Source organism: Fukomys damarensis, unplaced genomic scaffold (assembly GCF_012274545.1).
Source record: "Fukomys damarensis isolate Sample0158 unplaced genomic scaffold, DMR_v1.0_HiC HiC_scaffold_16, whole genome shotgun sequence".
Lineage (NCBI taxonomy): Eukaryota > Metazoa > Chordata > Mammalia > Rodentia > Bathyergidae > Fukomys > Fukomys damarensis.
This window is the reverse complement of record NW_022900928.1, coordinates 91,322,756-91,345,270: the sequence shown is the minus strand read 5'-3', so window position 1 is coordinate 91,345,270 and position 22,515 is coordinate 91,322,756. Positions and strand designations below refer to the sequence as shown.

At 34.4% G+C, this 22,515-nt stretch overlaps 1 protein-coding gene across 2 annotated transcripts in view; it reads left to right on the top strand.

Moving 5' to 3' along the window:
- Cntnap2 (contactin associated protein 2) overlaps positions 1-22,515 on the top strand; it is a 2,025,293-nt gene that overhangs the window by 633,803 nt on the left and 1,368,975 nt on the right. For both annotated transcript variants that reach the window (XM_010638580.2, XM_033764477.1), the window contains exon 3: positions 12,878-13,071. In XM_010638580.2, the coding sequence (XP_010636882.1) occupies positions 12,878-13,071 (194 nt within the window). The remainder of the gene's footprint in view (positions 1-12,877; positions 13,072-22,515) is intronic.

Here is a 22,515-nt window from a genome sequence, read left to right as displayed (position 1 = left end):
GATAATAAAACATATATAGTCGAGTGTAACTTGACAATAGTGTAAATTACAACCTTCAACATTTAAAAAAAAAATCAACTGTAACCTATATAGCAAATTAAAACCACTTGATAGCATTGCTAATGATTTTAACATAATTATTTGCATTTCATTTCAGCTTTAATTGTAAATAAAATTAAAGGCCCTTAGTCAACTCTCTTATTTAGTGTATTTTTGCCCTTCTGCAATATTAGTTTTCACTTGAGTATCTCCAGTAATAGAGAGCTCACTAAATTAGTGATGCTCCATTCTCTTGTGGGGGATATTTATTTTAATGTTTATAAAATGTGTCACATTGACTTCTAATTATGGTAACTTTTTCATCAAATACCACAATCTAATACACAAAAAAATATATTGTCTCTTGTAACAGGATTGCCAGAACATTTAAAAAAGATAATACCATATTTTATACTATATATTTTTAAATTACAAGTTATACATATTCGTTTTTAAACTTACTTTTCATTATTTTATATTATCATATTTATTGTATTACATTGTATACCATGTAAAAATCCAGTATAAAATGATAAGTGTAAATAATGAGTATAAAACAACATAACAATAAAAAGTATATATTAGCTTTTGCTCTGGCTCCAGCTGGCCTCCTGTCTTGATCTCTGTGTCTTCCATATAGAACCAGAAGTTGATCAAACTTAGGTGTGAATTTACTTTAGCTTCAAACATTACTTTATGTAGTTTTGGGATGGTGGTAGAGGTTTATGCCTGGTGCTTTCTTTTCTTATAACACAATCTGAAGGTAGGATTTGACTTTTTTTTCTCATTGATTTTATTGATACATTTAGGTATATACAGTATAGTTATATTCATCACTGGGATCTTGTACCTTTACATGACAGATCTTGGTTCTCATTTCTTCCCCATTCCCCTGCCCTCCCTTCAACCTCTTCTCCCTTCCCTATTTACTTTGTTTCCATTTTTTTGTTTTCTCAGATTTTGTTCTTTTCCCTTACTTCCTTTCCCCTACCCTTCCCACTTCTCCTACACCCTTAGCCTTTTTCTTCTTATTTCACATTGTCAATTATACCATTTGGATCTTATTTATACTTTTAGTTTTTCACACCAGAGAAACTATTTGGTATTTACATATGTGTGACTTATTTATTTCACTTAAGAGTATGACCTCATTACGGATCCATTTTCCTACAAACGACTCTAATTTCTCATTCTTAATGGCTGAGTAGTACACCATTTTATAGAAAAACCACAAGGCCTTGACATTTTAAAAATAAGTTGACATCCTTAGTTCAAATATCTTACAAGATAATTGATCTGAGAAATTCTCTGAAATATTTTTAAATGATCTGAAACTGAATTCACTTAGCAACAGACTCAGTGGTTTTCATGTAATTATGTAAACAAAAGACTCAGATTGATAGATTTGTGTTAATTTGCTTAATTGCAAGGAATCTTAATATGCATATCTGGATATTATCAGTTTTGTAGAGACATCCTGGAAAATTATTTTAGTATAGTATGTTGAATCCTTGAAGGAAGCAATATATTAGTAAGAAAATTTTATTTTCCTTTCAGCAAAGTGTTTGTTTCAAAGTTTTGAAAACAATTTCGTTCTTTGGTCCAAATAAGAATGGAAACAATGACCGAGATTGCAGCTCAGTGGTAGGGCAGTTGTCTGTGTTTAATTGTCAGTAGCACATGCGCAGATGTGCACACACACACACACACACACACACACATACATTCACAGGAAGCAAACAATTTGTTGCAGAATTAATCATCTACAGATGGATAAATACAACTGAAACTATTGAATCAAGAATTTCTCACTTTAAGCAAAAGATTAATTTTAAAAATTTGAAATTTAACTGAATTACCTATACATTCAAATATGTACTTTTGGAATGTGTGGTGTTATTGTTTCATTATTGGAAAAACCTTGAATCGCTATTCCTTTAAATGGTAGCAGATGGAAATTACCTCACTCCTTAGATTTCACTTACAAACCTTTCCCATCTTTAGTCTCTTTAGAACAGTACTGTGAAATTCAACCCCTTCATTATTTTGGTTACTCACCTTTAACATTCGTAGCTTTTAAGTTATCTTTCTTAAAGGGTTGATCACATGAATTTAATTACTTCTATGTTTTATAGACTGTAGTCCTCTTTTGTGGACTACCTGTAAAAGTCTTTTGCCCATTTTTATTGAGTTGTCTGAAAGTTTCTAAGTGATTATACAATTTGAGTCTTAAGCATTTTGTTGATTTTACGTTTAACACTGTATTCCTAAATCTATGGTGAGGCATCACTCATTTTATAATAATTTTGACAATCATTTTTCTAATTTTAATATAATTCGTCCTTGTACCTGGTGATTTCTGAGTTTATTTAAGAAACCTTTCTCAACCACAAAAAACAGTATTCCATTTTCTGTTTTCAAGATGTTTAATGTCCCATTTTTTATAATTTGCTGTATATATATTATACATTTATATATTTATGTCTATTTGTATTTATATATTTATGTATATGTATATTTATATATACATTTTTTTTTAAATTTTGGTGCTAGGGATTGAACTCAGGTCCTTGCACCTGTGAGGCAGGCACAGGAACCACTGATCTATATATTTTTAAAAGTAACTTTTCTTTTTTGTAGAACAGAGCCATATTTTCTTTTTCTTTTTTTTAATGTGGATATCCAACTGACCCTGAATGTTTTATTGGAAATAATGTATGATGGCTTCTCTCATAGATCGAGTGCTTATATGCTCATTTATATACATTGTTACATATATGTTTATATATATGTTGTTTTCTTTCAGTAATCTATATTTTTACTGGGTTTATTTGTCTTCCCTTTTACTATTAACCTTTATGCCTTCACTAACAATAGTCCTGTAATAAGTTTCAGGATCAACACAATAAAGGTAGCTATCAGAAATACGTAAAGCATACTCACAGGGAGCTAAAACTAAACTAAAAAAGAAAGGTAACAATACTATGCTTGTCAAGGCCTATAGAACAGCAGAAGTTCTATCACTACTGGTGGGGGATAAAATTGATTCAGCCATTGGGAAACTGGCTGAGCTGACTTATTTAGAAAGAAATCATTGGATGCACAGTTCTTCATAGGGGTATCCATTGGAAATAAACACATGTGTACTGAGACACTCAGGAAAAAAAAAACAAGAATGACAATAGCAGCCACATCCATAACAACTCTGAATCAGAAATATGCACATGACTGTCATGACGGCAGATGAAGAGAATTATACAGTCCTCCATCAGCAGGCAGAAAAGAAGATGAACAGCCTATCACTGCAACCACATGGATAAAACTCTGGGTCAATTTATTGAGAGGAGAAGAAATGGCCATTTTTGGAAGGAACTAAGGAGAGCTTAAGAGTTGCTGCCAGTGATTTCTTTACATATCTGGAAGTTGTGGTTACATACTCAGTATCTACCTGTGATAGATAGCTGTGAGGACTTAATAAAATATATTGAATGGTGTTTGCCTTGCAAGTGCAAGGTCCCAAGTTCAATCCCTGGAACCAAAACAAAAAAAGATATATGGAACATTTCATTGCAAAGAAAGTATTACAGATAGATGCCAAAACTGAACATTTTAAATTTATATCCACAAATTTAATTAAGATGACATAACAATTTCTAATCATTATATGCTTTTAAGTGTAAAGCTGATAACGGTTATCTTATTGATGTTAGGACAAATTGTGCTCATATGTGTTCAGATTTCCAGCCAGTCAGAAACATTTTAGATCATAATTCAGTTACTTATCCTATTAGATCTCTTTACTAGCATTATGTAATTGACAAATTTTGTAAGCATGTCTTCCATTCCCTAAATAATAAAAATATTAGAAATGACAGTATACAGGACGAAAGCCTGTGGAACACCACTAGAGAGCTCTCTTCAAGTTGACATGGTCATTAATCACCATATTTGGGGCGTGATTATTTTTAAAGTTACCTACAGCTATTGTCTCCCAGCCCACATTTTACCATTATACTTACCAGAGATTTTGCCAGATGTCTTGCTGTAATTAAGTTGGTGATGCATCTTTGGAATTTATTCAATTTTATTAAATAAGGACCTCATTCAAGAAGGAAATCCCTTTAACTCATGGACCCCACCACCACTGTCTTTAGATCTCCATTTCTCTTTTATTCTAAATTTTGACAATGCACATGCAAGATTTTAAAAAAAAGATTTCCTTTCTATATTTTGTTGTTGCTGCTGCTGCTTTTTACTTATCTTTCCTCTTCTACCAACAGCTTTCATAAACAGTCAAAGAAATTTAGATTACATTTATGAATATCCTTTGGGATAGAATCTGTATTCGAATACTTAAAAAAAATTAACCCAGCTGTGTTTGTCTCACTAGATCTTAACTTCTCCCAGGAGGGAATTCCTTGTACATGATTAAGTGCCATCCCCAGAGCCATTTGAAAACCGGTATCATTATTGGTGGAGGTAAAAATGGGAGACAATCAGATCTTTCTTTTCTAACTGTTTTGTTTTAAAAACAGCTTTAATACCCTTTTGTTTTAATGTTGCTTTCTGTAGACATTAATTTATCTATATTTTAGCAATGACTGTGACCCTGCTGTTTCCTGCAATGTATGACAGATGTTCATTAGTGGGTACAGCTCCCTTCTTCAATTACTCTGATCAAATGTATGTGCACTTGGCTGAGGTCTATTTATCCAACTTCTCTTCTATCCTTGCAGCTGTTTATGTCCTGCTGTAAATCTGAGCTCATTAGCAAGTTCTTTTAGCACTTCCTAAGATGCCTATTATTTCTTAACAGGGAGATAATTCTCAATTATATGCTCACACTTTATATTTTTTAATGTCACACTTCATCAATCTTATTCATTCAGATCAACTTTCATTTGTATACCCTGATACAGTTTTCCATAATATGCTCATATTACGCATTCTTTTCAATGTTTAGGATGATTTTTTAATTCATGGAGTCAGAGCTCTGGGGCTCTTTTTATTGCAACTTTGAAAAACATTACATTATTATTCTTCATATGTTTATGTTTTATCAAATTATATATAAAATGGATAGATTTTACTCTGATGAGATTTTTCTATCAAGTACTTTTTTATTTCCAAGATCAATTTTACCTTATTCAGTGTCTGTAAATGTTTTATTTCTTCCATTATATCTGGTAATTATGCTACTTTAAATCCCTAGTATTTGCTATATTATACTTTTAAGAAGTTAAAATGTACTGATTTTGAAACCAAATGGTATTATAGATTAATTTATGCTAAATTCTTGATTTAGTTTAGTGTGTGTGTGTGTGTGTGTGTGTGTGTGTGTGTGTGATTAGAAACTAGGGGCTCTTTGTCTTGCTCTCTCTACAGACATACATACCCTGTCTTTCTCCCATCCCTTCCCCTCCCTTCCTCTCCTCCCCTCTCCTCTCTTCACCTCACCTCTCCTCCCTTCCCCTCTCTTCTCCATTGTCCTCTGCCCAGGGTCCTAGAAGGCCCTAGAAGCCTAAAACCACATCTTTCATTATAGTACTGACTCATGCCTTGGCTCATCAGTATTATTAGGAAATTGTCGGTCTAGGCTCCCCACCAGTGGATATCTCCTGGATACTGATAGACACAGAATCTCATAGAGCCTGAATCTCCTAATGAGTAAGCACTGTTTTGCATTCTGTTTTCACAAACAAGTTAGACCTAACTCAGTCTTAGTTTGCAGCCCTGATTCTACACACAGGGTCCTGTCTCATACACACAGGAAACTCCCTGCACCATTTTTCTATGACAGCCAAATGCCGAGTGGCCTCTGTAGGACCCCAGAGCCTCACTCCAGCAGGTCCCAAAGTCAGCTGTACTCACTACTTCACATTAACTGCGTTTCTTGTGCATGAAGATGTTTATCTTATTTTTTTATCCTGGCTGTGTCTTTTCAATTTTCTTTTTATCTATCTTAACTAAAAATATTGTGTATTTGAAGCAAAAGTCGACCTCTAAACCTGATCTTATAATGCTGTCTTGCCTGGAGTCTCCTTTTCAATTCATTCTTTTCATCTGATGCATATTTCTCAGACAGTTATTAAAGGTAGTTCTATCTTTAATTGAAATTTTTTCACCATTTTCTTCTAAATTAAAATCTAGGCTCACAGTCTCTGGTGACATTGCAACCTCCAACTTGAGTGTCATGTTTATTCAGGAGCCATTTATCATTAGGAAAGAAGCTCCATGCCCTCTTTCCAACCACCAACTCAGTTTCTCTTACCTCCCAGAAGATCTGATTTACAAACAGAAGGGCAAGTGGCCCTGTTGTAGGAGTTCAGAGCACTGATTACATCTATTCAGAATACCAGTTTCATTCATCAATTTGAACTTTTCATTGTAATTTACTACCCAAGTAATTCAACCTCTAGGGTGCAAACTGCATGTATCTGTGCAACAGAAGCACATGCATACAGGGGGATGAACTATGGGAGATTAGGGGTTAGAGGGGAGAGGAGAGAAGGGACACAGAGAAAATGGGGAAGGAGCAAAATTCCTATTGACTAAGATATAAGTATTCTGTTATAAGTATGCATCTTTCAAATCCCACCAACAATGTACTCATTAATCATTATGTAATATTGGCCCTGTTATTAAAGATTCGATATAAGTCTCCTAAGACTGAGAGTTTACAACTATTCATTGTCAACATCTCTATTTCCTCCACCTCCTCGTCATCATCCACCTGCTTTCAAGCAGTTTGAACTAGGGACACTTGTTCATTTATGCACCCTACAGTATGTTGGGAGATACTTGCACCCTCTTGCATACTATTTCCAGAAATTTTTGTGGTAGAAGAGGTGTCATTCCTAATCCTTGGATCAATAGAGGTTATACATTTCACAAGCCAAATAAACAGAGTAATCAACTTCCCCAAATTACATGCTTGGTAGATCAGAGAAATAGGAAACTCTTCATTGATCTTTTTACCATGTTCCTCATGAAAGCCTGACATTTACTCTCTTCCTGAAGTTAATCACTATTCTTTCCACTACATTTCTGGAAAAAACGTAAGATTTTACTGATGTTTTCCTTAATATTAGATTTCTGCTCTCTTTAAATTTGACACTAAATTCTATTGTGTTTAAAGAAATAAGTATGTTAATTACTTACTGAAAAGTTGTAATTCTTCAAAAAACTTGTAACATAAAAAAATATTTTGGAGTCTTTATCAGAGAGAAACTTAGGAAAAGTATTCTAAATCTCACCAGAGAACCAATTGCACCTATTTCTGTCTATTTTTTCATTGTATTTATTGCTTGTTGGCATCACTGACCAAATCATATCATTTTGCTTTAAGTAATACATGACAAAAGTTTATATGATGTTGCATATACATTTTTTCAAGGTTTCAACCTATAAATCTGACAAGTAAGAAAATCTATTATTATTTCTTGATTTAACAAGCATATTGTTATCTCAAAAACTGACCTGCTGTTCCTACAACATTTTATAAATTTTAGAAAGAGGCACATGGGTGGCACTTGGCTATAGAGACTATTAGACACTATAATAGGACAAAGACTTTGCATGAAAATTACATAAATAAAAAAGCTGAGACTAGGAGCTCCTATTTCTAATGAGTAGCAGAGCATCGAGAAATTCATCCCAGGGAGTATTTTTTGCAGACATGATTCCCCAGGACACAAATACTGAGATGGAGAAAAGTTGGTGGGAAGTACATTAGGGAATGCTTTGGGGTTGGAAAGAGTAGGAAAGGAAAGAAATGAGACAGAGAATTGTCAGAGGGAGAAGTGAGGTACAATGTGGTCTCAGCAAAGGCCTCTGTCAATCCTGGAGTGAACTGTGAGAGTTGGGAGATACTTCATTTCAGTCTTTCCACTGGTCAGAGCAGGATTCTGACCCTTGATGACATTTTCCAGTCATGGGATTTGCCTAACTTCAGGGAGGGATACAACCTTGGTAAAGTCATCTTTTTATCTCAGGAAACTCCTGGAAAGGAATTGTAGCTAAGGACCGTCTGCTGGGGCCTCTGTGTGGTTGAGCAAGTTTGTCTACTTCTCATGAGGGAGGCCTGAAGGGCACATCACAACCACTGCAGACAGTAAAATGTGTAGTGCGCACCCTGATCCTTAGGTAAAACTGTCCAGGCTACACAAAGCGAGTGGTGTGGTGGGCAGAGGGTCTGTCCAGGTTTGCCACCTTTGTTCGAAGATGAGGGTCACTTATTCCTCAGGCAATAGAGAGGAACTTGAAGGTGCTGAGCAGGAGGAAATAGGACAAGATTTGCATGTTTAAAATATTGTTGTAAAACTCTAGATTGAAGATCAGAGACTAGATACTAAGGAAGTAGTGAACATACAGTTTATGCACAAATTCTGCAGATGGTCCATGTGCAGTATATGCACACACTCACTATATCCTTAAGTCTTTTCTAAATGCTCCTAGAGGTATTCAGATACAATGAAATCCACAGATTTTTCTGTTTCATTTATTGAGATGTTGATCTGAGGAAAGGATTGCCACCAGTTATTATTAATACAGTTTTACTGAGATACAGCCGCACTTGCATTATGTACTGTCTATGACTGCTTTATGTAAGGACAAAATTTAGTAGTTCCCACAGAGGTGGCCTGAAACACAGAAAACATTCACTGTCTTTTACAGAAAACAATTCTGCCTTTTCCTGTGAAGTCCGCCTTTTATAGTTAAATGACATTGGCTGACCTTTCACTGAGTTTGCTGGTTTCAAATATTGTCATTTTAGGGGTGATAGGAGGAACTCACTGCACTATTCTGTGCCCCACACCCTGCCCTTTGTTCTACTGTAGTCAAACATTCTACCTCCTCATCTGCGAGAAGCCTTCTACTTAAGGATTACTCTTGTTCTTATAAAAATTTTGAAATGTAAAAGCATGGACAAATATTTTATATTTACTGACAGACCAATGATGTTCAGTGCTCACGGAGATAGGAGTTTCAGTATGGTGAAATTTCCCTGATGGTGAAAAACTTTCTTATTATACACGCATAGGGATAATTAATTCTCTATTTTGTCTTAAATATTTCTATGCTGCTTTTATTTCTAAAGGATATTTTTGCTGGATATAGAATTCTGTTTTGAAGTCTTTCTTTTTCTTTCCTTTTCTTCATGTCAGCCTATTTGGTTCCTTTGTTTTGTGGCTTTCGTGGATTCTACCTGGAAATTACTGCTAACAATATTACATTTTTTCTTAGTAAATGATTATGTAGAGAATTGGTGTGTTTTTCTTTGTGTTTATCTGGGTTAAAATTCAACATAATTTTCAAATATTCGTGTTAATAAATTTCAAACCTTATTTCTGTGTGTGTGTTTGTGTGTGTGTGTGTGTGTGTAAATTTTACAAAAAAAAAAGAAAAAAATCTTTAAAAAACTTTCTTTAAAAAATTAAGGAGATGGGGATTTAGCTCAGTGGTTCTGGGGCCTGCCTTGTAAGTGCACACCGACCTGAGTTTGATCCCTGATACAAAAAAGAAAAAAGAAAAATTTTTTTAAAAACTTTCTGTAAATTTCAACCATTATTTTTATATTTAGATATATAAAATATATGGTTACATATGAATATATATACCCATCTATTTGATACATATCTGTCTAAATTCTATCTCAAGATCTACCGTCTCTGATTTTCCTATTCCATTTATGTGATTGATAGTTAAGGCATTTCTTGTCCCATGAAGTACTGGATGGATATTCATTTGCTACATGCTTTTTTACAAACTCTGAGTTTCAGTTTAGATGTCTTCTGTGGCTTATGTTGTAACCTACCAATATTTTCTTCTCAGTGTCTGTTTTTCTACTGTTTACTATTATAGCAAATATCTAAAGTAACTTATGAGAAGAAAAGGCTTGTTTCAGCTCGTGGTTTTATCATTTCAGTCCTTGATATGTTGCCCTCCTTGTTATGGGCCTGGGGCAGCGCATCAAGACAGGAAAATGTAATAGAGCAAAGCTACTCGCATCATGTTGCTGAGGAGGTAAAGAGAAACAGGAAGTTGCTGGGGTCCCACTATCCCCTTTAAGGGAACACCATCAGGGAGTGGAAGACTTCCTGTTAAGCCTCACCTCATAATGTTCACTACCACTCAGTGACACAGGCTGAAGACCAGGCCCCTAACACATAAGCACTGGGGGACATTATGATCCAAACAAAGCAGGGTCTAACCTATAAAGTCGACCCAGTAAACCTTTTATTTTAGATATAATTTCATGTTTGAAAGTTTCCACTTTAATTTTATTTTGTTTCTTTTGTTCAATAAAATTTTGCATCTGTTCTTCAATATTTTTGTTTAAATGGTAGACCTACTTTATAATCACTGTTTCAATTCTTTTTCTGATAATTTTCACATCTCTGTTATCTGGGGGTTCATTTACATAGCTTGATTTTTCTTTCATTGTGAACCATATTTTCCCATCTCCATAAGAGTTAAGTTTTTCTCTTGTTACTTTTAAAAATTTTATACTGGACATTATGGATTCAGTGTCTTTCAATTTCTAAACTTTCATGGACTTGCTTGATGAAGTATTGAATTTTGTTTGAGAAAAGTTAAATTGTGTGATAGATTTAACTTAGTAACTTTTGTCCAAGTGTTTCCAGAGTAGATCTTACTCTAGGACTAATTACCCCTGCATCTAGGGCATCACTTTTCTGAGATGTCTATTGAAAGACAGGAATTGTTCAATAAGGCTTCTAAGTCTTTTTGTTTGTTTGTTTGTTTTTTGAGACAGGGTCATACTATGCAGTTGAGACTGACCTGGAACTCACTATGTAGCCCAGGCTGGTCTCAAACTCACAGCGATCCTCCTACCTCAGCCTCCCGAATGCTGGGATTACAGGTGTGTGCCACCATGCCAGGCTAGGGCTTCTCATTCTTATCTAGTCTGACATCAACTTCTCTTAGCCCAATACAACTGCTGGCTGTTGTTCATTTGCGAACTCCCATTATCTAGACTTGTGAAGTCTTGGTCTACACATGTACAGCATTACAATGATCCAGACTGTACACTCCACAGACTTCTCTGATTCCTAAGGAGGGCTCCAGAGTTGTTTCTCTACTCTGTCCCTTCTCTGGGATTGTCTTCTACAGTTCCCAGACTTCTCACTAAATTCAAGTTCTGATCTGTCTCCACCTCAGGGATACTGTTCTACTCTGTGAAATTCCACATGGCATGATCAAGAAGAAAACCATAACAAAAGGCAGGGCCCTGGCAGGACTTGCCTCATTTCATTTACTTCTGGGGATCACGTTCCTGCTCTGCCTGTTGTCTAACCTCTAAAATCAGAAATTTCATGTACCAATGTATTAGTTTTATAATTGTTTAGATAGCTATTCTATTGTAACTGGAAGTAAAACTAAGTCACAGCTGTCAGTTATTCTCATCACAAGGACACAGGTTAAGGTAGGAGAGGGTTATTGTGGCTCACAATTTCAGTTCATGATTGGCAGTTCCCAGGCAGTGACAGGATGGCAGAGGAATTTGGTAGAGGAGAAGGTACTCAACCCATGGCAGCCAAGAAGCAGAGAGACAAGGGAGGAGCCAATGCAGAATATACCCCCCAGGGCACACCTCTAGTGACCACCTTCAACCAGACCACCCCTGCTAACAGCACTTTCAGCTCTGAACTTGTCAGTCAGTCCATTGCTGAACATGACATTTCACATGATCTACTCACCGTCCCCACATATGAGAATTTGGGGGATATTTTAGATCTAAACAAAACACATACTCCTGCCTCCTTAGCACAGTAGACAGTGTGTCACTCTCATAAACAAAATATATATAAACACTGTTAAGTACATGAGATACCCATGATGAGTGACAAAATGATGTTTGTAATGAGATCCTTAAAAGAATAAATTATTTTATTGGTTTTTAAATCCCTTGGTATAAAATATGGTACATATATATCAATATACTGCACATTGGATAATTTATTAAATATTCTTCTATAATTTCTTTTCACTAGTACTAAATCCACCCCCAAAATTTTAGTACTCCTTAGCACTATGCATTTTCCCATATTTTTGTCACTTCTTTGTATGCAGCCATAGTTAAATATTACTAAAAATAGCTATTTTTATTCTTTTAGTGCCATTTGTCTAGTAAGTATTTGTACATTCTTACTATTTGTAGTCAAATATAAAATTTTACCAAAAGTTATATTTGTTTAATAATTCAAATTATATTGCAAGAAATATGGTGATTAAGATAAAATGACTTGTATCACAAAGTGATACATACTGTCTGATAGTCTATATATCTTACCTCCTAAGAGTTCAGGGGTTTAATGTAAGATTAGGCCTCATTTTAAGAACTATAATACTAATACTTTTGAACTTTGAACTTTTTAAAGGTGAAATATACTTGAGTTTAGCTTTTTTTTCCATTTGTAATTTACTAAAAGATAAAACCTTACACGAAGTAAGATTTAGATAGTTACATATTTTTTTCTGGTGATTTTAGCCAAAGAGTTCATGGTAAATTGATCAACCCTCAGCCAATTAGACTTTGACATGTACTAATAAGATCTAATTGAGGAATTATGGAGACATTTGCTCAGGAGAAAATGAGCACATAATTACACCATAAAGAGGTTAAAGAATCAATGTTACCCAGCTGGAAGAATATTAGTTGAAGTCTCAATGGCATCTCTAAAGGACACTTCATAACACAGCCCTGAAATACAGCACTGACAAGCCCAATTAAGGTATGCAAAATAATCTGTTTTCAAATGCAGAAGTTCAGCTTACATATTCATTTCCCCCCTCTTTCCTGTGCCCTCTTCAGGTGCTGGGGGATGGTCTCCATCAGACAGCGACCATTATCAATGGCTGCAGGTCGACTTTGGCAATCGAAAGCAGATCAGTGCCATTGGAACCCAAGGGAGATACAGCAGCTCAGACTGGGTGACCCAATACCGCATGCTGTACAGTGACACGGGGAGGAACTGGAAACCCTACCACCAGGATGGGAATATCTGGGTAAGTCACTGTCAGAAGTACAATGACACAGAATCGAGTTGCAAATATTTGGAAGTGGTAGAGGACTCACATGTTAAAATACTACCAGTCTTCATCCTCTGAGCTACATATAGTTGTCAAGATTTATCTATTAAAACTACTAAGAAATAATTTTATTTTCTTTCTTTTTTTTTTTTTTTTTTTTGAGGCAGCAATTTCTGCTCAGTAGGGCAATAGGTCCCAACCTAGGTTAAGCATTTAAATTACCTAAAGAAATTCTGAAGTATACACATGCTAGTTGCACCCAGACCAATGAAATAAGAATCTTGGCAGTAGAAGGTATGATTAGGGGCCAGGGATTTAGCTCAGTGGTTATGTGCCTACCTTGCTAGCACAAGGTCCTGAGTTCGATCCCTGGAACTGAGAAGAAAAGAAAACATGATGCTGATAACTTTGTTGAAGAAAGAAATCTTCAGTTGAAATAAAACATTAAAATTGGAGGAAAATAGAAAAGTAGGAGCAGTGATATGTGGTTAGAGAATAATATTTACACCTTAGAACAGCATTTGAAAGTAATTTTACAGATGTATATTTACTTAGTATTTTACTGTTGGAGAAGAACATAAAATTTTATCCATGTAATCTTAAAATGTCTCAATTAAATTGGAAATTTGGAATATTGACACCATTAATAAGCTAATGTGAATACATTACTTAATGCTAAATTTTAAGGCATTTATTTTAGTGTAACTACTTTTACAAATAGTTCTGACCAAAGTCAGGTAAAGTCATAAATATTAAAAAGAAACAGGAAGATAAGGTGGTGACAGTGGTGAAGAGGAAGGAGAGAGGAGAGGAAGAGAAGGTGGAAGAAGGGGAGGAGGAGGAAGTAGAGGAAAAAGAGCAGGAGAAGAAATAGTTGATTTTTAAAATTCTGTGTTAGGGAGAGTATTGTATATTTTCTGCGAGATCAGGGCTCACCTTGTGAGTTTATATTTTAAAAGCACTTAAGTAATGTTCCTCTTGCTCGAGTTTAGAAACCCTAGCTTGTGTGTTCATTTCCACAGCAGTATCTAATGATAGCAACTATCGTGTGAAACAAGGATATAATGCCTGGGTAATCAAATGTGTCTGCCCAAGTAATCCTTTAGAAATAACTCCTTTTAAGACATAATTGCATATTAAGAATATTTATACATCAGAATGTATAATGTATAGGAAGCAAATAGCAGGAGAAATACCTTTTTATGGAAAATCATCATTTCATAATAAAGATAATTTGAAGGTCCAGGCATCATTTATAGAAAAGTGATTCTTAACCCTGACTAAACAACAGACTCACACACAGAGCTCTAAAACACATGAATACTTAGAGCTTGACCCAGATTTGGATTTAATTGCTCACAGGTAAGGGAGCATTGTGATTTTTTAAAGCTCTCCAAGTGACATGTCCTTCATTGAGAACATAGTTTACATTTGTTCCAGTGTGCAGTGATGGTGTGGGTGAAGGAAGCTTATAGAGAAAATAATTGCAGGAGAGGAAGCTAGAACTGACTTGCCCTGATGTCCAGGAGGCGGGGGAGGGGGCAGAGCAAGTGATCAGCCCACCGAATAATAGACCGACCAAAAGTAAATAATTAAAGAGTTGATGACACGTGCTTCTAATGAAGCACTCACTATTTCCTAACTTTCTGTAGCTTCTCTCCAAAAATCATATTAGCATTTTATAAAACAAGTTAGACTCTAAACTCCATTTTTCAATATGTATATTTATTAAGTGTTCACTTCAAATGTAAGATGGTGTTTCAACTCTCTCCTATCTGGCTTTGCTGAGACCATATAAAGATGGCTGCTGAACTGCTGCCGTATTGGAAGCTTAATTTACTTTTCAGGTCTAATTTAATTTACTTAGCAGGTAAGGATAGTCAACATCATGTTGTGATGGAATGAAGAGATCAAAGTTAATAAACCTAGAGAGAGTAAATTATCCAGGATGCCTTGGACTAGTCTGGTAATATCTAAAATACCAATTCTTGGTCAGGGAGAAAAGGGCTTCTTGAAATGGAAATATTATGAAGGGAAGGTAGATTGGGTCTATATGCAGGACTCTCAACCTTTTCAGATGATGAGGAGGAGTGTTTCTATTTTCCTCTACCTGTCTGGTGTTCCTTTTATTTCTTTTTTAAATCCTGTGCTTCTCAATAAAATTATTGTGCTGTATATTGAGTGATTAGAGAGGACCCTTGACTTATAAACTCAATTCATTGCTGAGGTCTGGTTGTAACGTGCATTGGTCAGTTGAAGGCTCAGGCTCCTCTACACAGCCTTCAGAGTCTCTCTGCTATGTACAGGCAGATCTCAGGGTCCTAGACATTCATTGACCAAGGATTTTTCAATTAATCCCACACAGGAAAGGATGTTGTGATGTTCCCTCCAGGATTTTTCAGGGCTAAGTCTGAGGCCATCTGGCAGCATAAGAGGCCAGCATTCAGGTCATAACTCAAGACTTTGGTTGTCAGTTAAAACTAAAATTCCAGTCATAATCCAAGTTGTTCGTTTGCCAGGCTGGTCATAACTTGAAGTTCCATTGTATTTCTAGAAGAAACTATAAAGAGATAATTATGAAATTATAAAAAGCAAAACAAATTTAAGATACAATATAAATATTGCAAGATGTATTTAAGTCCCACTGAGCCTGCCACATAATGACTGTATTTTAATATCTATGACAGAAATTCTTTAATCTTTACTCATATGAAAAATAGTCCATTGCTTTGATGTATTTTAAAAGAGCTAAAGATCATTGACTTATAAAAATACTTAAATACTTTAGAGCTTATGCCTTAACAAGCATTAAGTGATTAAAATTTAGTATTTACGGTATCAACAAAAACACGTTTTAGGCTTGTTTACTAAAATGACAACTAAATTTTAGATTTTCTTTAAGCTATTATTAACATCATACAAATTGGATTTACAAGAACTTTTGACATACACAATGTTGGATGACTTTTTGATAGATGCTACCTTATAAAATGAAAAGTTTCAAGCAGTCAAAAAATTAAAAAGTGGATGTAGTTTTAAGATTGCCTTTCTACTCATTTCTATAATGATTAATTATCCAGGAAGAATGGCAGACAATATAAATTCATTCACTTAAATATTATTTTTAACAAATGTCATTGCTTCTCATTTCTTTAATTGTTGGGAAAATGGGTGATGTGAGTAATTTTATCACATTATTCTTAAATGTCCACATGGATACTGAGTTATTTCTTTACCATAAATAGATATTACATTAAAGTAAGCAAAGAAAAAACCATATAGGTGATAATGAAAATAAGCAAAGAAAAAAGTCATGTACATGAGAATTACAACATTTTTCAAGATTTTAAAGTGATGAATCTTATATTGTGGAATTATAATGGCTCTTGAAAAGATTTCTAAAGCATAGTTTATCTGAATATTTAATATGCAAAGACATGAAATGTTAAATGTGCTTTACTAGCCAAACCTTCTAATCCTGCTTGATAATACTGAATGTAATAGAATCCTGTATACTTTATTGACAATGCCATTTCCTTCTACTTAGAATTTCCTTTCCAATGAAAAAGAAAATCATATGCAAATTGGTAAAATTGTCCTCCCAAATCATTGCATTTACATATTCTACAAGCTCTAATCTGCATATTTCTCTGCAGTTTTTTTAGGTTTCCTAAGTATAATCTGTTGAAGAGAGAGAAATTATACTATATAAGCATTTCTTATCAAAAATCTATTAAACATTACATTTTTTAAAATTCCAGCAGATTTTTGCTAAGAGGTTGCCTTCAATTTTGCTTGGCAAATTCAATTACTGGTGTTGGAATGTAGATATTTGCAACCAAATTGAAGTATTAATAGTGAACAATTTACTTATACACCATAACTCTTTGTTGGATACATACTAAAAACTCACATGTACTGTATATGGACATAGTTATTTTTATTTAAAAATTTTTTCTCCATCATGAGAAAATGCTTACATGTTTCTAATTTTTTAAAGAGTTTTGATTCTTGTGGTGAATGGTAAGTAGATATCAGACTGGAATTAGTCTCTGCCATATCTATTCAATGGAGAGTCCTACAAAGCAGAAATATTAAAAAATATTTAAATTATATGGTTAGTTGCTTATGAATAAATGGTTATGTGTATATTCACATTTTAAAAACCATTTTAGAGTATTCATTTGCAAGAACAGTTAAAAATCTGGGTCTTTGTTAGCCGGACATGGTTGCATACGCCTGTGATCCCAGCACTCGGGAGGCTGAGGCAGGAGGATCACTGTGAGTTCGAGACTAGCCTGGGCTACAAATATGCTTTACACACACACACACACACACACACACATACACACACACACACACACACCAAAAAGCTTACTTTTACAAATTTGAAATTTTTCAGAAATCTGGAAATCATAGTAACTGGTTAAGTACTCTGATTTTTTAATATCATATTAATTGGTAAAGTACATTTGTTTGTTTACTTACTTTTATATGTACTGAGGATGGTACCCAGGGCCTTCACACTGAGTTACATCTCCAGGCCTGCCTTTTCTTGATTTTTATTTGGAGACATATCTATGCTGAGTCCTTAAATTGCCCATATCGGGGTTAATCTTCTACCCCTTAGCTTTTGCCTCTCACATACTGGGGTTTCAGGCAGACATGGCTTGCATTCTTTATTTTTAAATCAATGTACCATAGGTACATATTTATATAATAAATATAATATATATATATATATCACTCTATAATAAATATAATATATATTATATCATATATAATATGATATAATATAATAGTTTAGTTCCCAAACTATCCTAGGCTACATTTAGTTGTTTGGCACATGAAAGTCAAAATGCAATCAAAAGGTCTAGATTTTTTTGTCTAGGTTCATATATTTTGTTTATTAAATTTGTAATCAAGACCTGCTTCTCTGGGCCATGAAATTCCTAACTTGAACAGTGGGAATAACATCAAGTGGGAGATTTAACTGAAATTGTGTAAGTAAAGAAATTTTGCAAGGTAGAAGGATTTAGCCACATGTATTATCAATCATAGAAGCATTCCTCAAATTAAATATAATACATCCTTTCAGTGAGAATAGTTTGTCATGATCATTTCCAGATTTGTCCTATCCTTTATCTCTTGCTGACCCAATTTACCTCTGTTTACTCTTAGGCATGGGGTAAAACATTTGAAAACACTGTTAATGAAGGAAATGCCACAGGTAAATAGGCCGTAGACTGTATACAAATCCTTGGCATCTTTTCCAAATCAACAAATGGAAAATCATGTACAAATAGCTCAGTAGACAGAGCAACACAGGCTGTTCTAGGGACTCAGGTCTGAGAGGCCCAGCTGGGCGCCAAGTGCCATTGCTGTACTTGTAACAGATTATTCATGCCCATAATGATGGCCCTGTGTGCAATGGGCCATGTAAGGGGACACTGCTTAAAAATGAATGGATTATTCTGTTCTATCTTCTCAACCATTTGTCATAGTGGTTGCACTAATTTTCCAAATCACTTAAAAATCTGTTCTGATTGTAAATATAAAATGTAAATGACTCTGTTTCACAGTTCAATAGTGTATTTATATTCTCCTAAACAAAAACCTCTAGAATTCTTTTCTGCATAAGATTCTAAGGAAGAAACTATCCTGTCGCTTCATCATGTATCTTCCACCAGATGATAACTTCCACTTCACTTAGTACATTAATGCAATTCTTTTCATGAATGGATGGAAGTTACCTTTGCTTGTTTATGTGTACACGTGCATCACTGCTACAATCAGTTATTCGGGGAAAGAACCAGGCAGACATATTCAAAATAATTTTACACATAGCTTATTGAGAATTGTAACACATCAGACTAATCTAAATTAAATACTTTCTAAAATTATACTTGATATAAATGGAGTAGAAATCTTCAGGACTTAGAAGGATTCTCAAGGTGAATTTAAAATACGATTATTATATCTGAAATAGATTTTTCTGTTTACACCGCTTAGGTTGGGTAATATTTTTCAAGTCTCATGAACTTTAATAAGTTGAGTGGATAGCCAAGATCCTTTTACATATATTGGTTATACTAGTACATTTTTTTTTTTTTTTGGTACCAGGGTTCTAACTCAAAACCTCATGCTTGAGAGGCAGGTGGCAGAACCACTGAGCTAAATCCCTAGCCCATTACTAGTAAATTTTGATAACCTTTCTAAATACATATTTGTATTTTGTAGCTCTCATTTAGGAAGTCATAAGTTTTCTTCTCATGTCAGTTTTTAAGTTACCAAGTGTTCTCTATACATATTTTCTAACAAAAATGATTGTTTAAATTTTTCCAATAACTTGGAAAATGATGACAGCATGTTATTAATAACATTAAACATATTTTTGGCATACATTGTTCACTTACAGAAAATTATGTATTTATTTTATTTCCTAAAGGTAACCAAATAACACTATATAATTTTTCACTGCTTTTGTATTTTTTTGTTTATGAGATGAAGCAGGATATATGTAATTTTTAAAGCACATTGGATTTCTTGGAGAGCTCTCTAAAGAAAGGATTCTTGGGCATATCAGTACTCGTGTTTTATTTGACACAGGGCTCAAATAATGGAGATACTTTTTTTTTTCTTGTTAGGTCAAAGTTGTTTAGGTAACTCCAGGAAAATGCAAATTTGTGTAATATGTTGATAGACGAGTATCTAAAAAGATTTTAGGGAAGATAATGATTTCTTCACTTAAAATGCATGTTTGTACTCCTTAACTTAATCGAAGTTAGAGAAGTTGTGTTGTGCCTAGTGTAGGAATTTAAGAAGCAGCAAACCATGTTTTTTGTGGACTAAAACTTCTGAGAGGCAGTGAATAGGAGCAGTTGAATAATCATGCACTCTGAAATCAAAACACCCAGGCTAATCATTGTAATTTCAGCCTCACAGATCCCTTTGATTTTTAGGCAGATTTTTTGTCTTTTTCTGCCTAGATTTACTGATTGGTAAAATGGGATGACAACAGTACTTATTTCTTTCAATAGTATTTACATCAATAGACATTCTTGGTAGTCAATCAATTATCTATGGCAAAAAACTTAGAACAATGCCTGACATCAGTTGTTCAGTTATTATTAAATTTTATAAATCTGAAATTTCCCGATGCATTAACAGAATATATTATATTGGGTTTGTCCTTGAAATTTCAAAATAATCTATTACTTTCCCTTTACAGTAGCTTTTCTTTGTAGCATATTGGCACATGTATGGTATTATATCTGTAACTCTCCACATAAAGTGAATAATAACTTTTTAAGTGTAATTAGGATTGGTAACTGAATTTATGTCACACAAGTCATAGTCCTATTGTCATATTGAGTATTGTGCAATTGTTGTACAAATTGTGTCTGTATAGGTCTTTTACAGAGAAAGGGGTTTTGATTAGACATCAGTGAAAATATGACATGATACTTCCATTAGAATCCGTTAAAGAGAAGGATATTTAAAATAAAACCTACTATTTAAATATAATTAGATCTTCAAAGTAAAGATCACAAAATTTCTCTGTTTTTTAAGAGAGAAGCTTGCGTGCATGATATTGTAACATCTATGATGTGCTCTTTTAGTCTTAATCATTAACCCAAATCTCAAAGACATTAAGTTTAAAACTCAAAGTCTTAGTTATTTGTATGATATGTTTATATAGTACATTATTTTGTTTTGTTTTGTTTTGGTGTCAGGGATCAAACGTGGGACCTTGTGCTTGTGAGGTAGGCGGCAGAACCACTGAGCTAAATCCCAGGCCCCTATAGTACATATTTTAGTAGTTTGATAAAAAGAATTCTGTTACAAGGTGTTGTATATTATAAGTAACAAAAATATGCATTTTGAGGTCATCGCATTTAAAATTTTCCAGGAGAAACAAAGAAACTTCCCTTTGATGCCTTAGAAGTAGAAAGCTTTAGAAATTTCCTATGTTTGTATTATTTATTTCCTGGCTACATTCCTGTCTGTGTGAAGATTAGCTAATCATATCTCAAGCACTAGTTATGCCTAATCAGATATCTCACGACTTCTAAAGTACCACAGAAAAATATCTAGGTGAAAAAGAATGAATGGGGAATGTTACTCAGCTCTGATGCATAGCATCACAGGAGGACATTTTTAAAGTCCTGATGGACTAGTAGCATCCCAGCACAATTAAGTCAGAATCTGTGCGTGCCTCTCAAATATTATCACCTTCTAAAATTTCTCCCATAACTTCTAATTTTCAGCCAAGACTGATAATCCTAGAATCAATGAATGCAAATGAACCACTATTTGTGGAGTAGGCCTGAGAAATGCAATATGACAACCTGATGTGGGAACTCTAAGATTTTTTTTATCAACCTGTTTTATCATTTTGAATATAGAAGATATACGAGGAATAGGCAGCACATACTATCTGTTGGATATCTCACATTAATTCTATCTTTATTCAGTGGCGTTTGGATCTGCATGTCCTTTTTCCTAATTTTCAAACCTGAAAAATGAGGCTCAAGAACTTCCCTAGGACTACAGAGCTGAGCACATAGAAGATCTAGGACGTTGATTATTTGGTGATGCTGTTTTCAGTTTGAAAATGCTATTTACCTCTATGACATTTGACTAGGGTTACCATAGCAAAGCGTCTCAAACTAGACTTTATTTTCTTAATTTTGGAGAAGTGTAAAGCCAGGGTGCTGTTGAGGCTTGTTCCTTTTCCAGTCTGGGAGGGAACAATCTCTTTCCATCTCTCCACTTGGCTTCTAGATGTCTGACCTCTCCTTGTGTTTCTTCACATTGGATTTCCCCTATGTGTGTTTCTTTTTATGTGATATTCTTTTTATAAGGACACTGGTCGTACTGGTTTAGGAGCTTGCTCTTCCTCAAGATGGTCTTGTATTAGCGGAATTAATAACGTATGCAGTGAACTTAATTCCAAATAAGTTACATTATGGTATGCTGGGGCCTAAGACTTCAACATATGAAATTAGGAGGTGACAAGTATCAACCCATAGCTCCTCCCTATTAGCAGCTATCTATTATTTGCTACCACTGAAGTGCAAATGATGTTGTACATCCTCAGAAAAAGCAAGGGATGTTCTTATAAGAAAGGCATTATCTTTTAGAAGGAGTTGGGCATCAATCCTCATTAACTCGGGCATTCTGTCTGGCACAAACCATGATACACTGTTGATATCTGTCATGAGTTTTTATATTTATTACATGCAAAACTTTGAAGAATCACTTTCAAAACTATTCTCTCCTGGGTGGCAAATGAACTGAAAACACTTGCAACAAACACATCCCCTACCTGTCTTCTAAGAAATATTTTTGGTCTTACAAAAAATGAAAAGGTCCAGGACTCAAACCTCATGCATCACTTTATTCTCTATTAAGCAC